Here is an 18,737-nt window from a genome sequence, read left to right as displayed (position 1 = left end):
AGGTGAAGAATTTTATCAACTATATTTTTCCGGAAATATGGCGATAAAAACCTTTTTTTAACGTCAAACAGAAACTGAACTTTAAACTGAGGCGTGGGACTTGAGTTTGTTGGGTTGTACCTTCCGACTGACTCCTCCATGATCGAGATGACTTCTCAGCTTCTCCAAATAGGTGGATGGTGGATTCTTCACTTGAAACCGCTCCTGAACACACACACACACACACACACACACACACACAATAGGGTTGCACGATATTGACAAAATGTGATATTGCGATATCAATATTAATTTCGATATTTTTAAACATGTAAAATGACAAAAGTTACCGGAAAACACATCAAAATAGATTCATAACAAATTAAACACAAGGTTTATTTCAACTGACTGTCATATTGGACTGGTCCAACATGAATAAATATATAAATAAGGACCATGTCTACAGAACAGGACATGTTTCATGGTTGGACAGTAGAAAATATATCAATAAAGAGAACAGGACACAACTTTTCTTTCTCTTCTCTGATTCGTTCCGTTTTGTTGTCTCTATTTCTTCACTTCCACTGTCACTCTGTCAAAATATGCACACACGTCACGTGGTACGCTCCATAGGGTTTGTCACGTAGTGGACCTGTGCCCTGACGTGCACTAACATGTGCAAGTGGCACGGTAACTGGCCAATCAAATGATGATCATTACAGCGTTTCAAGCGGGGTCTAAATCAAACAACTAAGCCACACAGTCAACGGACGGGACGCAGCGCTCCATAAAATACTGCATACTGATCAATTTCGATATAATATTGCGATAACGATATTGAGTCAATATATCTTCCACCCCTAACACACACACACACACACACGCAAGCACACGCACGCACACACACGCACGCACGCACACACACGCACGCACACACACACGCACCTCTACTTATATTTGATTGCGGTGCTGCAGTGAGGGGAAGTGGGGCCCAGAGGGCAGAAATCAGCCCGGGCTTCACACAGGCAGTTTGATTACACAGTGTCTCTTATGCAAATGGCTTCGATCTTAACAAGCTTCCAGAAATTACTCTAACACATAGTCCAGCTGAGCCAGTCCTACTTTAGGCCACTGAATCTATTTTTAAACCGTGTCATCAGAAAAAGAAAAAAAAACAGTGACAGCTTACAAAGATCAAAGTGGAATCATTTGGCTTCCATTTTTGTGCAATAAAGATAATTTTCCAATCATGTAACAGGTTGTTATGGACCTCCCGCTGGTTACTACGGCGATGTGCAATATTAATGATGCTTTTGTGTGTGTGTGTGTGTGTGTGTGTGTGTGTGTGTGTGTGTGTGTGTGAGCCTCCTGCTCACTCTCCTGAAGCCTGGAGCTCAACTGTGACACCACAAATACAAATACATTGTGTTTATCTTCATACACACTGTGTCCATCTGCGTGTGTGTGCGCGTGTGTGAGGATTGAGTTGTTTCTGATGTTTAGTATTCATTGCGTCAGTGTATATTGATTGGCCTACACTGCTTATACTGTCTGTCCACCGCCCACAAAACATGTGACTTAAAATGTTTGTTTTTTTTGTGTTTTTTTTAAAGGAAGCAGAGAGAAGAGCATGATGACAGACTGGGCTGAATCTAGAGAGCAGACCCACCTGGTCACAGATCAGGTCCCACTTCTTCTCGTTGTCATACTGACTGAGGATCTTCACCTTGTCTGGAGGAAGATTCATCGTATTCTGAAAACACAGAGAAATAGCAGGAAATATATTCATATGGACATTATTTCATCTAATTGTTTAGATATGAATGCCTGAAGGCCTGATATGAATCCTAAACTTATATTAGCCAATGATAGAAAGGTAACTACTGCTGCTTTAAGCATTTTTACATGAGATGATTGGTTATATGCAACAAAGTATTTGTGTACGCAAACACACACACACACACACACGTTTCAGAAAATGCTTATATAAGGGGGTTTCTTTAGTTACATGTTCAAAATGAATCAAAATCAACAGTGTTCATTATACTCATGATTAAGAAAAAGTAATTTTTTTAATTCCTCTCACACACACACACACACACACACACACATACAAACTGGGCTAGTCGACAAGAGACACCCAGTCAAGGACGACACGCAGTAAGCTATCTCCTCACTTTGCTGAAACGCTACAAATCCTCCTCATATCTTATGATTCTCCTCTTTGTCTGCCCTCGCTCCCCTCCTGCTCTCTTAGCTGAAGCTGAGCGACTCCATCACGAGGTCAGTGAGAGCGAGGAGTCAGTGACACGAACTCACGTAGTCTGCTGAGGAATGTCCAGCAGTTTGGTTACTTTTACTTTACCCTCTGGGCCTCAGAGCTCAGAGAAAAGCCCCAGCTGAACCACATAACCTGATGTTAAATGGGAGTTGTTCTTTTTTTATAAGATGAAATAAATATACAATCATTTCAATCAGGAGAGACTCCGTGGCAGATATGCAAAGATGTACTGTACATATGCATAATATGAAATGTACAGAGTCTTTGGAGATTAGACTCTCTTGTTCTAAAACAATTTTTAAAGGGGTAGAGAAGCCAAGACATATCCCCCCGATGGAGCCTAGACACTGGTGATGATGGAGAAGGAACCCGAAGACCGAACAAAGGAGCTGTCTGCCGGAAGGGGACTTAGGTTGCTGTGGTAGACGATGACCAGAGGTGGAAGGGGAGGAGGAGGGTTGCACGTTTGCCTGAAAAGACAGCTGACAGCACGGAGAAGACACTTAAAGCAGGATGTCATGCTGTCAAGAATTTACGCTGAGCTCCATTAGAGCTGCAGAGATTAACCGATTAGTTGTGCACTATTAAAGAGGCGCGATGCAGATTTGGCCATGGTTTCTCTGTAGAGCCTCCCCTACATGTTTCTCTGTAGAGCTCCCCCTACAGGTTTCTCTGTAGAGCTCCCCCTACAGGTTTCTCTATAGATCTCCCCCTACAGGTTTCTCTATAGAGCCCCCCTACAGGTTTCTCTGTAGAGCTCCCCCTACAGGTTTCTCTATAGAGCTCCCCTACAGGTTTCTCTATAGATCCCCCCTACAGGTTTCTCTGTAGAGCCCCCCCTACAGGTTTCTCTATAGAGCTCCCCCCTACAGGTTTCTCTATAGAGCTCCCCCTACAGGTTTCTCTGTAGAGCTCCCCCTACAGGTTTCTCTGTAGAGCCTCCCCTACATGTTTCTCTGTAGAGCTCCCCCTACAGGTTTCTCTATAGATCTCCCCTACAGGTTTCTCTGTAGAGCCTCCCCTACATGTTTCTCTGTAGAGCTCCCCTACAGGTTTCTCTGTAGAGCCTCCCCTACATGTTTCTCTGTAGAGCCTCCCCTACATGTTTCTCTGTAGAGCTCCCCTACAGGTTTCTCTGTAGAGCCTCCCCTACATGTTTCTCTGTAGAGCCTCCCCTACAGGTTTCTCTGTAGAGCTCCCCCTACATGTTTCTCTATAGAGCTCCCCCTACAGGTTTCTCTATAGAGCCCCCCCTACAGGTTTCTCTGTAGAGCTCCCCCTACAGGTTTCTCTGTAGAGCTCCCCCTACAGGTTTCTCTGTAGAGCTCCCCCTACAGGTTTCTCTATAGAGCTCCCCCTACAGGTTTCTCTATAGAGCTCCCCCCTACAGGTTTCTCTGTAGAGCTCCCCCCTACAGGTTTCTCTATAGAGCTCCCCCTACAGGTTTCTCTATAGATCTCCCCTACAGGTTTCTCTATAGATCTCCCCTACAGGTTTCTCTATAGATCTCCCCCTACAGGTTTCTCTATAGAGCCCCCCCTACAGCTTCAGAATAGATATTTGGCAGCTCCTATGTTTACTCGTGTCTGACTCCTCTCTCGGTCAGTCTGCCGTTTCCTCTTCCTCTGTTCCTCCGACAATGCTTTCCTAGCTTTCTGCTTCTTTTTTGCCGGCTCAGCCATGATGATAGTGTGAAAAACTCCATCGCTACCTTGTTAGCCGGTTCCTCAATGGGTTTATGTGTGCAGTGCCGTGAAGCAATTCGTTACATCGCGAGACCTGATATCACGCCATACTTCCTGACGCTGAGGCCGCCGGCTCGCCGGCCCAAAGTTGCGAGGGTGGTTTTTCCGCTCACAGGCGCTAGGGGGGAGCGAGACAACCACCATTCAACTCGAAAAAAGTCATATAACCATTCCAATGACTCTGAAGCTGTTCAGTTAAGGTAAATTAAGCTTAAAAAAAACTGCATAGTTCCCCTTTAAATTAATCGCCAACTATTTTAGTAATCGATTAGACGGTTTGAGTCATTTTATATGAAAAGAAAAAGTAAAACTTCTCTGATTCCAGCTTGTTGAATGTGAATATTTTCTAGTTTCTTCTCTCCTCTGTGACAGTAAACGGAGTTGTGGACAAAACAAGACATTTGAGGACTGAGGATCTTGGACTTTTGGGAAACACTGATCCACATTTTTCACAACTTTCTGACATTTTAGAGACCAAACAACAGATGAATCACCAATGGAAATAATTGTTAGGTGCAGCCCTAACAATCAAACAGTTTTGTGAGCTATAAAGACATTCATGTTATCTATTTCTGAGTTAAAAGCTGAGGCCGTCCGATACTGGAACACAGAGAAAGCTACTGTGTGGACATCACACGTGCCATGCTGAAAAACAGGGGACAGCAAAATCCCAACTAGCACAGTAAATCAATGGTGTTGTGAGGCTGGATGTGAATCTGATAAATCAGGTCTGATGAATAGAGCTGGGTGGGTCAATATGTGCTGGTTATATCACAGAAAAACAATGTTATATGGTACTTTTAGAGAAAAGGTTTAAAGCTGCTGAAACTTGCATTCAAGTATTTCTTTATGACATTAAATAATTATGAGTACAAAAGGGACTATCATCTTTTGAAAAAGGGGATCAGTTTTGGATATGTGTGGGCAGGAGTACCGACACGGTAAGCAGCGTCCTGCTGTGGACGGGGGCAGCAGCTAAACATATTTTATATATTACATAATATATTTTCAGTGGTTCACCTTGCTGTCAGAAGGGCCTTTTATAAAAAGTTGCCAAATGGTTCCATTGACAAGACCAAAGTGATCTGTGTGTGTTGTCGTTGTGAACTGAGCTATCATCGCAGCACGTCCAGTCTGAAATACCACTTGATGGCCAAGCACACGGCTGATGGCCAAGCACGCGGCTGACGGCCAAGCACACGGCTGATGCCAATTCTCCGCCCCCTCGTCAAAGCCAGGCGACAAAAGCACAAAGTAAGCCGATCCGCTTTTCCATGTTGATAAGAGCATTAAAATGAGAAAAAATAATGGGACAAAAAGAAATCTAGGGACATTTAGAATAGTTAAAAATGTGCGATTAATTGCGAGTTAACTATGACATTAATGTGATTAATCACGATTAAATATTTTAATCGTTTGACAGCACTAGTTAGGAGCTAACAAAACTAACAAACTAACTGATCAAGGGAGCAGTAGAGCAGCAACTCCCATGTTCTGCCAGATAAAATGTCTGTTTAGGGTTCAACAATAAGGATTGCCCGAAGGCCCAGGGCAGGTAAAACACCAAGTCGGGCAAGTAAATACAACAACCTACTATCTATTACTAACCTACTACTACCTATCGTATCATAACCATTTGATGTTGGCCAATCAAGAATTGTTGGCACTTGATGCTTTTGACATTTAGTTTTTACACTTTTGATGCTTTCAACTCTTGACTTTTTGTTCGAAAAAAATGTTGTTTTTACACTTTTTGAGTTTTATCTTTTTAACTTTAACAGTCTTTTTGAAGCTTTTTTTGACGTTTTTTTGGATGGGTTTTCCCCCCCCTGTTTTTTTCAAACTTTTTTTGCAATGTTTTTCAATTGCACAAGGGCAAGTAAAGATTGGCTTTGGGCAAGTAGATAGTTTTCTTTTTACTTGCCAGACCGGTAAAGTGAGAAATATCCTTAGCGTTGAACCCTGCTGTTTTTGTCAAAGGAGTCTGGTGGGTCTAAAGAGAGCAGAGATAGCGGCTTCAGTTCCCCGCCTGACAGCAAGGTAAAGCGCTGAAAACATTCTAAATATAGCGTACACTTAAAATGACAGAGATGTTTCAGGTATATAAAATATCTAAACTGCTTTTCTCATAACCAATCACACAAACAAAGCACCAATAAGCGTGCACGTCAGCATCTGACCAGATAATCACATCAGTCCCTAGTGGAGAAGGTGAAGCCACTCTCTTCTAGTGGGGTCAGAAATGCAAAATACCACCTGTGAGGGAACACAACGATCAAGTTTCATATTTAAATGAGTCTAATTTTCATCGCTGATGGCCGTGGGATCATTTTACACACACATGATAAGTGTGAAAGCATGTTGTCACACTCAAATTGGCACTCTCTCCGTGACAACCTGCACAATAATTGCCTCAGTGTGTTCCAGGCTTACAAATCCCTCCAACTCTGCTTCAACGATGCTGATTTAAGTGGCATTCAAAAGTAAAAGCCAGTGACCTTTACATCTGCTATTAACATGTATGCTGAGTTTATTTAGCACATGAGGTTAAAACAACACTGAAAACAGAACATGAGGCTCAAAACTGGCAGCAGGGCGACAATGCATTGGATTCAGCAGACAGAAGTGGGACGGTAAACGTGCTGACTATCCCAAAAGGACGGATCAATGGAATTATCATGTGAACAGAAACAAGCTGCGTTTGCAGCAGTGGCTGAATAATTACTGCTAAATCTGGGTTCTCCTTCCTCTCCCTGTTTCTCCCGTCTCATGCAGCATACGGCTGTGTCTCTTTCGCATGTAATCTGATTCCAATGTATCACATTAAAATCACATTAAAACACATTTCTCGATCAATATATTTATTTGACAGGCAATAGCTCGGAGTTATATGTTCCCATCATTGCTGAATGCACTGTAATATACATTTAAGAAAATGCCAGGGGATTTAGAGATGGAGAACGAGACAAGCTTCAAATTTAAATCTCAAAGATCACCGTTTTGTTCTCTTTGGCGGCATCTATGGCAATAAGTTGTAATCACAGTTGTGTTTTGGGATCTCACTTGTTTTGAAGTTTCATCATCTAAAAAATCATCTGAAGTCATGGCTCTTTGTTCAGTTCTTCAGAGAGAGATAGTGACTGAACAGACATTTATACAGACATACTTTTGGCCATGCAGTGTACCATATCGAAAACAAGATAGATATAGAAAAAGAAATCCAAATTCACTTTATACAAGAAATATATATTTCATAGCCTTAACTCTGAAGAAGACTGAGTCAAAACACGTTGGTTATCCATTTATTGATAAAGGATTTTTAACTTATAATCAGAGTGCCTCGGACGGTTTTAAGACCACCATGGACTTCCAATAAAAGTAAGCTGGACAGTCAGTTGTCCTATCCTTGAAGAGAAGCTGATTTTTCACTTACTCACTTACAACATGATTAGAGCCACATGTGAAAAATGTATTTGAGTTCTGACTTTAAAGTGCTCATATTATGCTTTTTGGCTTTACCCCTTTCCTTTATTGTGTTTTTGTTGCAAGCATCTGTTTTTTGTGCATGTTATAGGTTAACAAAGTGAAAAAGCCCAAAGTCCCCCCCAAAGGGACTTACCATCTCCAACAGAAAACACTGTTCACAAACTGCTCCAAACAGCTCTATTGTAGTCCAGCCTTTACTTCAGAGACAAACGTGGTCACTTTGTAACACACGTTATAATGCTCGCCTAGCTGCTAGCATGGCACGCCCTCATACTCTGCTTCTGACTGGCTAGTAGTCCTTACCTAGGTACTGTCAGGGCACGCCCTCATACTCTGCTTCTGACTGGCTAGTAGTCCTTACCTAGGTACTGTCAGGGCACGCCCTCATACTCTGCTTCTGACTGGCTAGTAGTCCTTACCTAGGTACTGTCAGGGCACGCCCTCATACTCTGCTTCTGACTGGCTAGTAGTCCTTACCTAGGTACTGTCAGGACACGCCCTCATACTCTGCTTCTGACTGGCTAGTAGTCCTTACCTAGCTACTGCCAGGGCACACCCTCATACTCTGCTTCTGACTGGCTAGTAGTCCTTACCTAGGTACTGTCAGGGCACGCCCTCATACTCTGCTTCTGACTGGCTAGTAGTCCTTACCTAGGTACTGTCAGGGCACGCCCTCATACTCTGCTTCTGACTGGCTAGTAGTCCTTACCTAGCTACTGCGCATGTGCGACTCCCAACAAAGATGGAACAGAAGTGAGATGTCTCACTCTGTAGCTAAAACAGAGAGCTCAACACACAGGGTGAAAAGAGGAGCTGCAGCAATGTGCAGTACAACAAAAAGATGGTGTTTTTTGAAAATTAAACCATGCAAACCTATTACAACCTCTAAATACAATTATGAACCTGAAAATGAGCATTATATGAGCACTTATATGAGCACTGAAATTTTTTTTCACATTGGCACCTAATCCTCTTCCAAACTTGATCCAGTGCAGCACTTTTCTTTCAGACATATTTCATTATCAGGTGTAAGCATAATCCTGCAAAATGATTTCTAAGCAAATGTGTCAGGTGTAAATGTGTAAGCCGGCTTCAAACTCATTTGTAGAGATAATGTCTCTAACATTCTGTTCATTCAGACGAGTTAAAGTGGCTATATGTAACTTTCAGTTTGTGTTCATTCTAGCGGTCGCTTTGGACAAAAGCGGTAGTGTTTTTACTATGGATGCACAGAATCCAGGATTCGGCTTCGGATTCAGCCAAATATTGGGCTTTTTGACGGGGTTTGGTTTCTGCCAAACATTAGAATTTTTTTCCACCGAACCGAACCGAACCCTACGCTTGCACTCCGCGCGCTACGCTGGCCGATGTAATGACGCCGCTGTTGATTACGGGAAGGTGTTTACGTAGGTGGAGCGTTCAATGCAGTAGGCTGTGAGAAAGTGAAAATGGAACTGGTGAGCAGAAAAAGTGTTGTTTGGCAGTACTTTTAGTCAAAAGAAAGCCATTCAAGTCCAGCTTCATGTTCAATCTGCAATGCCGATTTGTCCCGTGGTGGCGAGGACCCTAAACAACACACAACATCACCGCTGTTACAACATCTGGTATGAAACATCTGGAAGAATACGAGTTGTGCATGAAGGAATCTACAGACAGCAGCCAGAATGCAGCAACTTCAGGTACGGCAAAGGAAGGACAGTCACAGTTTACCTCATTAATGTGTTTACTGTGTTAATGGACTGAGGATGGGAGGAGGATTCGGTTTCGGATTCGGCAGAATCTTAACCAGTGGAGTCGGTATTCGGCCAAACCCCAAAAATCTGGATTCGGTGCATCCCTAGTTTTTACCACACCTGCTGTGGTAAAGCCCTTTTCTTTACGGTGCTGTATTGCCCACTGTATCGTACTGAGTTAGCGAATGTTTTGGTCAGACAGAAAATCATTCATTTACAATAAGAGAATAAGTTACAGATGCATCGTTGCATTTCAAGTGTTACATACGGTAACTTAACCTACTTTGGATGTATCGTGAGCTAAACTGGGTAACGTTGTCACTGCCACTGTGTCACAAGCCAAAGCATTAAGAGATTGTTGTAGCAACCAATGTAGTAATAACTTATATAGCCCATTTCATTAAACCCATTGACGCTTTACACAAGTACAGGGGGACAAGGGACAAGAAAATAGTAGGCCAACACAAACATGGACTAAAAGGAATAAAACGTCCGCGCTAAAAGGAAGGGGGAGGGGGGGGGGGTAATTTAATGTTGGCTACTGACATACAACTACATCGCGCATTGTAAAGTTATTTTATAAATGAAATAGACATATTACATACCTGAGGGCCAATTCGGGGATGGTTTTGAATCATGTCAGCCTGGTCTCACAGAATTCCGTGAAATTATCACGAAATGTTAACACCGCATTACGTGGTGGTGGCACGGAATGTGTGAAAATTCTGTGCCACCACGGAAAACAATGCCAATGTAAAGTCAATGAGAAGATGACGTAGCATTAGGAGCGAGGATGGTAGCGAGTATTATGAAAGCCCGAAAATCTGATTTTGAGTTAACCATGTTCATTTCACGGAATTCTATGAAATCAGTTGATAATTTAAAATCCCGTAACTGTCTCCATCTGTTGAAAGCCCGACCGAGATTGACTCGGTTTCACCCCTCCTCTTTCACTTTCCCTTCTAGCTTTTAGTTGTTCTTTGTTTAATTTCCTTCTTTTCTGCGATGGCCCTGCCCCAGTATCAGCCATCACCGCAGCAGATAACTTCTAAAATGAAATTAAAATACAATTAGGCCTATATAAAGAATCTCCTGCTTCCTTTTACTTGGCTGGATACTCACTAACACAGGCTTTTCCAGTGTTCAGACGAAATCTGTGACCTTTCAGAATGTGTGACTGTAGCGCCGTCTACCTGCCATAGATAATTTTGTGACTTTGCAGGAAAAATCGGACCCGGACAAAGGCACTAATAAAAACTATATAAAAATAGCCTTCTTTTCAAATTCAAATTCTTTTAGTCTCGTTTGCTGTTACAGGTCATTTATGATCATCAGATGGAACATTACACCGTTTCAGAAACATTTAAAAGTTACATATAGTAACTTTAACTATCACACCATCACTATATTACAATATCTCAACTTCTTAACCAGCTAAAAGGGACTCAGTGCTCTGTCCTTTTTCTTTCTGTCTCAGTCTGTAAATCCACAGATGCACATTTACAATTCCACCCACTGCTGCATTCCCTGTTGGGAAATATGCAAAGTGTTATGTAAAACACTGAGGGGAAAAGGGCTCCATGTAAATTTGGATGTGACCGAAGCCTTGGAACACAGGCGCTATCGGACTCATATCCAGTACTGAGCAGATTTCGGTTTGGGTTCTCTCAGTTTGAGAACACTGCAGGGGCATCAAGACGCATTCATCCCAATATCAATAAAGCATCAATAGAAGCTGCTCACGAATGAAACGCAGATACATGTGCAAGCAATCACACACATTATCCTCCACCCTCCAGATCTAAACCTCAGAGGGAAGTCTGTCACTTTCTCTGTCTCTCTCTCTCTCTCTCTCTCTTGTCCCTTTAAGCCTCTGCAGGATGAAACCAGTGACAGTTTGATCAGTGTCCGTCATTGACATAATGCATTCCCTAGCCCCTTACCCTAACCTTAACCATCACCACTAAATGCCTAACCTTAACCCTTACCCTCACCTTAACCAGAACCTCATTCTAACCCTAATCCTAAAACCAAGTCTTAACCCTCAAACAGCCCTTTAAACTTGTGGGGTCCAGCATTTTGGCCCCACAAAGCTGTCGGGACCCCACAAGTATACTGGACTCCCAGTTTTTGGACCCCACAAATATAGTTAAACAAGCCCCCACACACACACACACACACACACACACACACACACACACACACACACACAGACGGCTGGTTTGTATGCAGACAGAGTGTCTTCTCCATTTAACAGAGGAGATTTGCTCTGCAGACTCAGCAGAAGATGGAGGGGCGACTGGATGAGGGGGAGGGAGTTGTTGAGAAAGATTATCTTACTGTATATTTCGTGGGATACCATAGTGATGTAGCAAAAAGCTCGCTGGGGATGTGTTCAGCACAGGGTGGGGAGGAGAAATGATTTCAGATGCAGCGTGCCGTTAAACTGCTGCAGAGTGACGCCGTTGTTTTTTTTTCTTGAACATAAAAAGGCTGCACACTCATGCAAACACACACCACTGCAGCCACACACATGCTGAAAGCAGAAAAACCTGCAGCAGTTGGCACCAGATGTATGCCGTTGTCACATTAATTCACTGCAGTGGCCATCCCATGACCCCACAAACACCTCCACACGCACACACACACACACACACACACACACACACACACACACACACACACACACACACACACACTCACACACATCGGTCCGCTGCAACACATATTCCAATTACCGTGTGTTAAATATAGATATGCACTGTAAGTAAACAAACATAAGCAAACACCTTTCTCCATGCAAAATAGGAGACAGGACTATTATCTGTATCAGATGAGGATATATTGTAAATCCTCCACTGACTAATAGATATCATATCAACATTATGTGAACAAACAGGCTGTTTCAACTAGAATCACTCTTGAAAATATGTGTACTACCAAAGGAGGGCCGTGCAGAAAAAGTTTGGGAACCACTGTGCTACTGCATTGCATTATGTGGCCAGAAGGATGAGTAGGCCCTGATCCACATACGTTTTGTTGTAAATTTCTTTTCATGTGGGTCTGTTTTTCATGGTTTGGACCCCCTCAGTTCTAGTGATGGTACATCTTAATGCTACAGCATAAAATGATAGATGCATCAGCTCAGAATACCTTGTTTATAAAGCATCACTTTTATATTTCATTAGATTGTTTTTAGAGAAGGTTAAATGTTAGAGTTATACACTATACAGTATGCCCAAAAGTATGTGGACACTACTGACGACACACTTTGGGTGTACTGTACTTGGTTTTGGTCCACACTCCTCAGTTCACAGTTCTGCTTCAAATTTTGGGGCAACAGTTTGTGTTCTTCTTTCATGTTTCAACATGACAGCGCTCTCGTGCACAAAGCAAGCTCCATAAAGAAATGGTTTTCCCAGTGTGGTGTGGAAGAACTTCTCGCACTGCCAGACCTTTCTCAACAGCGCTGCAGAGGAAAGTCTGGCGAGTCCGGGATGGGAGAAAAACGTGCTCTGGTTTATTGGCATTTCTATAAACCAATAACAATTGTCATGGGCGGCGGCAGACGGAGCTACTGTGCCTCTGCAAAATAGCCTCGGGAAGGAACTTGTTTTGTTGGAACATGTGTACGTTCAAAGGTTGTTTTAGTCGTGCAACAGAAAACTCAGATTGGACAGATAGTCTAGCTAGCTGTCTGGATTTACCCTGCAGAGATCTGAGGAGCAGTTAACCATAGTCCTCACAAATCCACCGGAGGTTAGAACGCCAACACAAAGGAGGCAGAGAGTAACAGGTATTCCGTTCTGGAAGTGGAACGTCATGGATATAGACTATGAATGACTTAAATGGTCTGCACAGAGCTATGACCTCACCACCATCCAACACCTTTGGGATGAACTGGAACACTGACTTGATCACCAACATCACCGATGCTCTTTTATCTGAATCTTTGCAGCAGGCCGTTGTAGCAGCAGAGTAATGAAATGAGATGTTCACCTATCACATATGGATGCAAAGTTCAGGCGTCCACATACCTTTGGCCATGTACTGTCATGTATTTCAGCTTTAGATGACACGCATGTTCATTTTTAGGGGGCCAGAATGGGTAGGAATATAACATGATTAAAAATATAATTGAATGGATGAATTTAACCAAATTTAAATAATCAGAAAAAGTCAGGCTTTCACAGCGTATGGTTCAGAGATTTCCTATTGAAAAAAAAAAACACCCTATTAGCTCTTCAGCAGCGATAATAGGAGTTTTGGGTTCTGCGCTAACAGGGAGTGTTTTATGCTCCCACTCATTGATTGAACTGCCTCAGTGGAAGGGAGAAGCATTAATCAGAGGCTGTTTCCTGTTAAGTACGCTCACTGACAATAAACCTCGGGCCTGTTTGTTTATGTTTTCATGCTCACATCAAACCACGGATCAGCTTGACATGATGTCACATATCATCATGCACCGCACAGGCTCAGAGACGAATGACAAAAGGAATGCAGTCCATCACAGAGGAAGTGGCCCGGCCACATGTTGAACATAGCTGCGTTGTCAGACTCAAATCTGGCTCGCCCCTTGTTTTTCTTCTGATTGTCACCACGGAGGCATGAGGCCAGCTGCACATGATGTCAACCAACAGCTCAGTGAAAGAAGTAATGAAGAGAAAATCAAGTTACGGTCGAGGAATGCTTGTCGGATCCAGAAAAAAAGGATTTTTAACAATGAGGCTTTGAGTCGTAGGGAAAGCCAGGCAATAAAACAGTAGAATTTACATCTAGCATGTTTGTATACTTTATTACAAAAACCTGAAGCCCTCCCTCGATGAACAAAACCCAGGATGAGTCATTATGTTTTTTTGTTGTTGCACAATGTCTTTATTGATTTTTGATTGCTTACGATAAAACTTCTATTTGACAAGTACCTCACCCCTGACTCAATCACAACACACACATCTGTTATACTATAAGACACAGAAAAACAGAAAGCAAAATTACAATTACCATTGTTCTGTGTATATGACAGGATCATATACACAGAACAATGGTACCACTAGCAAGCCATACGTACCAAAAACAAATAAGAGTTGCACATTCGCTGTCAACCTCCCAAGACATGTCTCGGTCCTTTCCCCTTCTGGGGTTCACCGTCTGCCTGAATCCTAGGTATCCTGCCTGTCCCACATTTTCCCTCTGTAGAAGCTCCCCTATGTCTCCCCCCACCCCCCCTTCACGAATTGGTTAAATGGCTCAGCGTGAGTGATTTACAATAAAACAAGTACAACCACAACACACTGCTACTGAACACGAGGCCACTCAGCTGAAGTAAGTTAATGTCTCCAGTTACAGGACTTGGCCGAAAGCATGTGGACACATTAACAAAACACCACGTTGGTTGAATATGTCATTCCCAAACCAGGGGCGTTAACATGCTGCTGTTAACAGCCACTCCTCTGGTGTCTTAGGCTTTCCACTAGATGTTGAACCTGGCAATAGAGCCAATGTTTTATGATGAATAAAAATGCATTCAACGCATTTGTTGACCTCAAGGGCACACACAGAATAGAGTTCATATTGGACGGCCCACTTTTTGAACAGTCTCATTCAATGTCTCAATTGACGTTTTGGAAAATGCTTACATTCAATAAGGAGTTTTAAGCCTGGAACCAAGCCAAAGTACGAGATGAATTGCGACCATAAAACATTTGATTCGGTGCAAAAGAACCTTTTGAAAACGGCAAAAAAGGCAAAAGGTACATGACTGCATACAGAAACGATCATAGACTTCAGTGGCCGAAGCTCATTGGCAGGTGCAATAAAGATTTCCATTGTAACAGCCAGCTCCGCCAATCACAGATGTTGCTGTTACGCTTAGGATTGCAGGTAGTATAGTACTTCTCCATGACTGGTGGTGACTTTGGTGTCTTAGGCTTTCCACCAGATGTTGATAACATTTTGAAAACGGAAAAAGAAGACAAAGATATAATTACAGCACAAAAAGAACAGAAAAGAAAACTCTGTTGGTGTAGACATTATCTTTCTAGTACCTGTAAAGTGTATCAAAACAAAAGTAGATACAAAGAATATGTGACAGGAAGGTACAAACAAACCATGTCATCCTGCCAGCAGTGGCCTCAGATCAGAAAATACTCGTGACAATCAGAAATTATTATTATTTTCTCATTTTAGTTTGGAGGACCTTTCGTTTGGGGCACTGATTTAGGGAGATAAGGTCTGGCTCGCAATCTGTGTTGGATGGGGTTAAGGTCAGGCCTCTGAGCAGACCAGTCAAGTTCTTTCACACCACACTGGGAAAAAAAGTATTTCAACAGGCTTAGTGCTTAGTAGTCTCGCTTTGCCAGGCCTTCCTCTACCGCAGCGCTGCGGAGGAAGGTCTTGCTAGTCCAGACAGCATTCCGGGATGGGAGAAAAGTGTGCTCTGGTTTAATGGCGTTTCTTTAAACCAATCACAATCATCTCGGGCGGCACTAAGCGCTGTACGGAGCCACGGTGCCTCTGCAAAATAGCCTCTGGAAGGAACTTGTTTTGGTGGAACGTGTGTACGTTCAAAAGTAGTTTTAGTCGTGCAACAGAAAACTCAGATTGGACAGATAGTCTAGCTAGCTGTCTGGATTTACCCTGCAGAGATCTGAGGAGCAGTTAACCATAGTCCTCACAAATCCACCAGAGGTTAGAACGCCAACACAAAGGAAGCCCAAGGCAACGGACATCCGGCCTAAATGAGTGAAATCCGGCGAAATTTTCGTCGCCAACGTAGCAATCCCGGAAGTGGAACGTCGAGCATATAGACTAAGTGCTTATTGATTGACATTGAAACAGCAAAGGGACAAACGGTCAAAATTAAAAGCCCACAATTGGCTGGAATATCACTGTATACTGTAGGATTAGGATTTCTCTTGACTGGGGCATAAGAGACTTAGACCAAACTAAGTGCACCCAAAGTGTGTCGTCATGGTGTCCACATACTTTTAGCCATGTAGTGAACAACTCTTTGTAACATTTAACCTTCTTTAAAAGACTAATGCAACATAAGAGTGATTCTTTATGAACAAGGTATCCTAAACTGAATGTGATTCTGACTATGATGAAGGAAAAGTAGTTGCAGCTTTTTTATTAAATTGTAAACAGATTTTTTTCTCCAGCAGACCATGCAGTGAGCCCTAATGCTGCAGCAAGCTCCAGTATAAAGGACCTCTTATGTATCTTTCCACAGTGGCATTGTGTACCTGGCACTGTGATAAGCTTGTCCTTACAATGTGCACATTTCCTACATATTCCAAATTCTTTTTGTTTCGTTCTGACGTTTGCCTCGTGCTCTTTTTCTTCTACGTTGAAAGTTGACACACAGAAAGTCACAACTCACCAGCACTGCACCGAAGCGTTGCTCCAGTTCCTCCTCAGGTGGCATCGGGAGTTTCGCGGTTCGTTTCTGGGAGCCCGTGGCACCGGGGGGGGCCGACATCGCCTTGCCCTCCTTCCCCTGGGCTACCTCCATGCTGCCTGCTGCATTTCCCATGATTGTCAATGTGATAGATCCAAGAAACACACATACAAAACTGTTTTCGAAAAAAACTGCCTCAGCTTAAAAAACAGTGCCAAAAAAGGACAAAAATAAAACAATATTTCTGTATCTAGTTATTCAAAGTTTAGTTCGAGGCTCTGTGAGGCACTGGCCTGTGACCTTTCGCTTATTTCCATGACCCCAGTCTGTTGATTCATGCTGAAGTAGCACTCAATACTCGTCCATATTCTCAAACAAGGAGAAAGCAGGGGGATGAAATCCACCCGTGCCTTTGAATGAGATCCTGATGCATTATGAAACCCTAGAAAGAGGGAAGGGGATATCCTGAGGGTGACAGACAGAGTGACAGCTGAACGAGTGAAAGAGAAAAAGGGGGTGGAGACTCAGAGTTCAGAGCCTGGAGCTCTGTGCACAGGAACGAGGCTGCGATCAGAAGAAAACATTCAAATGAACCAGGAAAAAGGTATCACTTCTGTGTTTCCTCTCTGCACAGGTGGGCAGAAAACTCAGGAAACTACTCCGGCAGCTGCAGTGCTTTCGGGGGATGAGACTTAGTTTGGCTTACTGGTAGTCTGTGGCAGCCCTCCATCTGCTGTTGGATGCTGGGAGTCTCTGGGCCTTTGATCTCCATGTCCCGAGGAAAAAAAAAAAAGAGGAAAATAGGGAAGGGCAGAGATCCAACAGGCAGCCACTCTGTCTATCCGAAACAGGGACAGAGAGAGAGACAGAAAGACAGCAGCAGTGGCATTAGTCCTAACAGCGGAGAGCACGGAGAGAGCTGAGCCTTCTGGGTCCTAAAGCCTCCATGTACAAGAAGGCAAACATGTATTCAGAGACATACAAAAAACTATATTTCTGACACAATTTCTGAGCATGATGTTCAGATGCTGATTCCAGCTGCAAAGAGTAATCGATTAGTTGAATTACATTTAAGTTCAATTCATTTTCAACTATTCCGATAAATCGATTAAAAAGTTTGAGCAATTTTGTTAGATAAAAAGGTCAGAGCAAGGGAGACGGTGATGGTGATTAGCTCTGGAGTGAGTACCGACACTTCTTTTGTTGAATGAATAAAAAGTTTTGTAGGAATATATTTGCAGCACTCTGTTCGAACTAGACCGTGGCCTTTGGGGGAGCCCACTTTTGTGTGTGTGTGTGTGTGTGTGTGTGTGTATGGGGGGGTTTATAAAGATACATAACAGCTACAAGTGTATGCACTATACAGGATTTACCCTATTATACTTTATCGACAGGAATTGATAGGTCAAACAGCAAACAGCCAGCCACAGATAGTCTAACAAAGCATCAGGCTGTCTTTGAGATTTCACATGAACAATGGTTAAAGTTACTCAGGCTACCGAAGAATATATTAGAAAGAATATATTTTTAGAGACCCCCCTAAAATTTCACGTATCACGTTTTCAGGGGAGCCCATGTCTTATTAAGGGGAGCCGAGTGCCCCCTAGCTCCCCCGTAGTTCGCACCCTGGCAGCACTGATGATTGAAAAGAAAGTAGGGCTGCAACTAACGATTATTTTCATTTGCGATTAATCTGTAGATTATTTTCCCGATTAATGGATTAGTTGTTTGGTCTACAAAATGTCAGAAAATTGTAAACAAAAAAAGCGTTTCCCAAAAAGCCCAAGAGGACGTCCTCAAATGTCTTGTTTTGTCCACAACTCAAAGATATTCAGTTTGCTGTCACAGAGGAGAGAAGAAACTAGAAAATATTCACATTTAACAAGCTGGAATCAGAGAAGTTTTGACTTTTTTTTCATGAAATATGACTTAAAGGTCCAATATGTATGTATGTATGTATATATATATATATATATAATGACAGCTAGGATTTAAAATGGTTACTGCAGTCCAAATTCTAAATACTGAAAGAGTCGTCTCCCCAGCGTCAAAGTTAACGGGAGTTGCCAGGTGTTGAGAACGCTAAACCCAACGTTACACAATGTCAATGTTAG

At 42.7% G+C, this 18,737-nt stretch overlaps 1 protein-coding gene across 4 annotated transcripts in view; it reads right to left on the bottom strand.

Moving 5' to 3' along the window:
- fmnl1b (formin-like 1b) overlaps positions 1 to 17,497 on the bottom strand; it is a 44,402-nt gene extending 26,905 nt beyond the window's left edge. For all 4 annotated transcript variants that reach the window (XM_078278925.1, XM_078278926.1, XM_078278927.1 and 1 more), the window contains exons 1-3: positions 16,606 to 17,497; positions 1,649 to 1,732; positions 121 to 204 (exon numbers count right to left, since the gene is read on the bottom strand). In XM_078278925.1, coding sequence (XP_078135051.1) covers positions 121 to 204; positions 1,649 to 1,732; positions 16,606 to 16,758 — 321 coding nt within the window. In that variant the 5' untranslated portion in view covers positions 16,759 to 17,497. The remainder of the gene's footprint in view (positions 1 to 120; positions 205 to 1,648; positions 1,733 to 16,605) is intronic.
- Positions 17,498 to 18,737: the final 1,240 nt, after the last annotated feature.

Source organism: Sander vitreus, chromosome 21 (genome assembly GCF_031162955.1).
Source record: "Sander vitreus isolate 19-12246 chromosome 21, sanVit1, whole genome shotgun sequence".
Taxonomy (NCBI): Eukaryota; Metazoa; Chordata; class Actinopteri; order Perciformes; family Percidae; genus Sander; species Sander vitreus.
The sequence above is the reverse complement of the archived record's forward strand: the minus strand, read 5'-3'. Positions and strand labels throughout refer to the sequence as shown.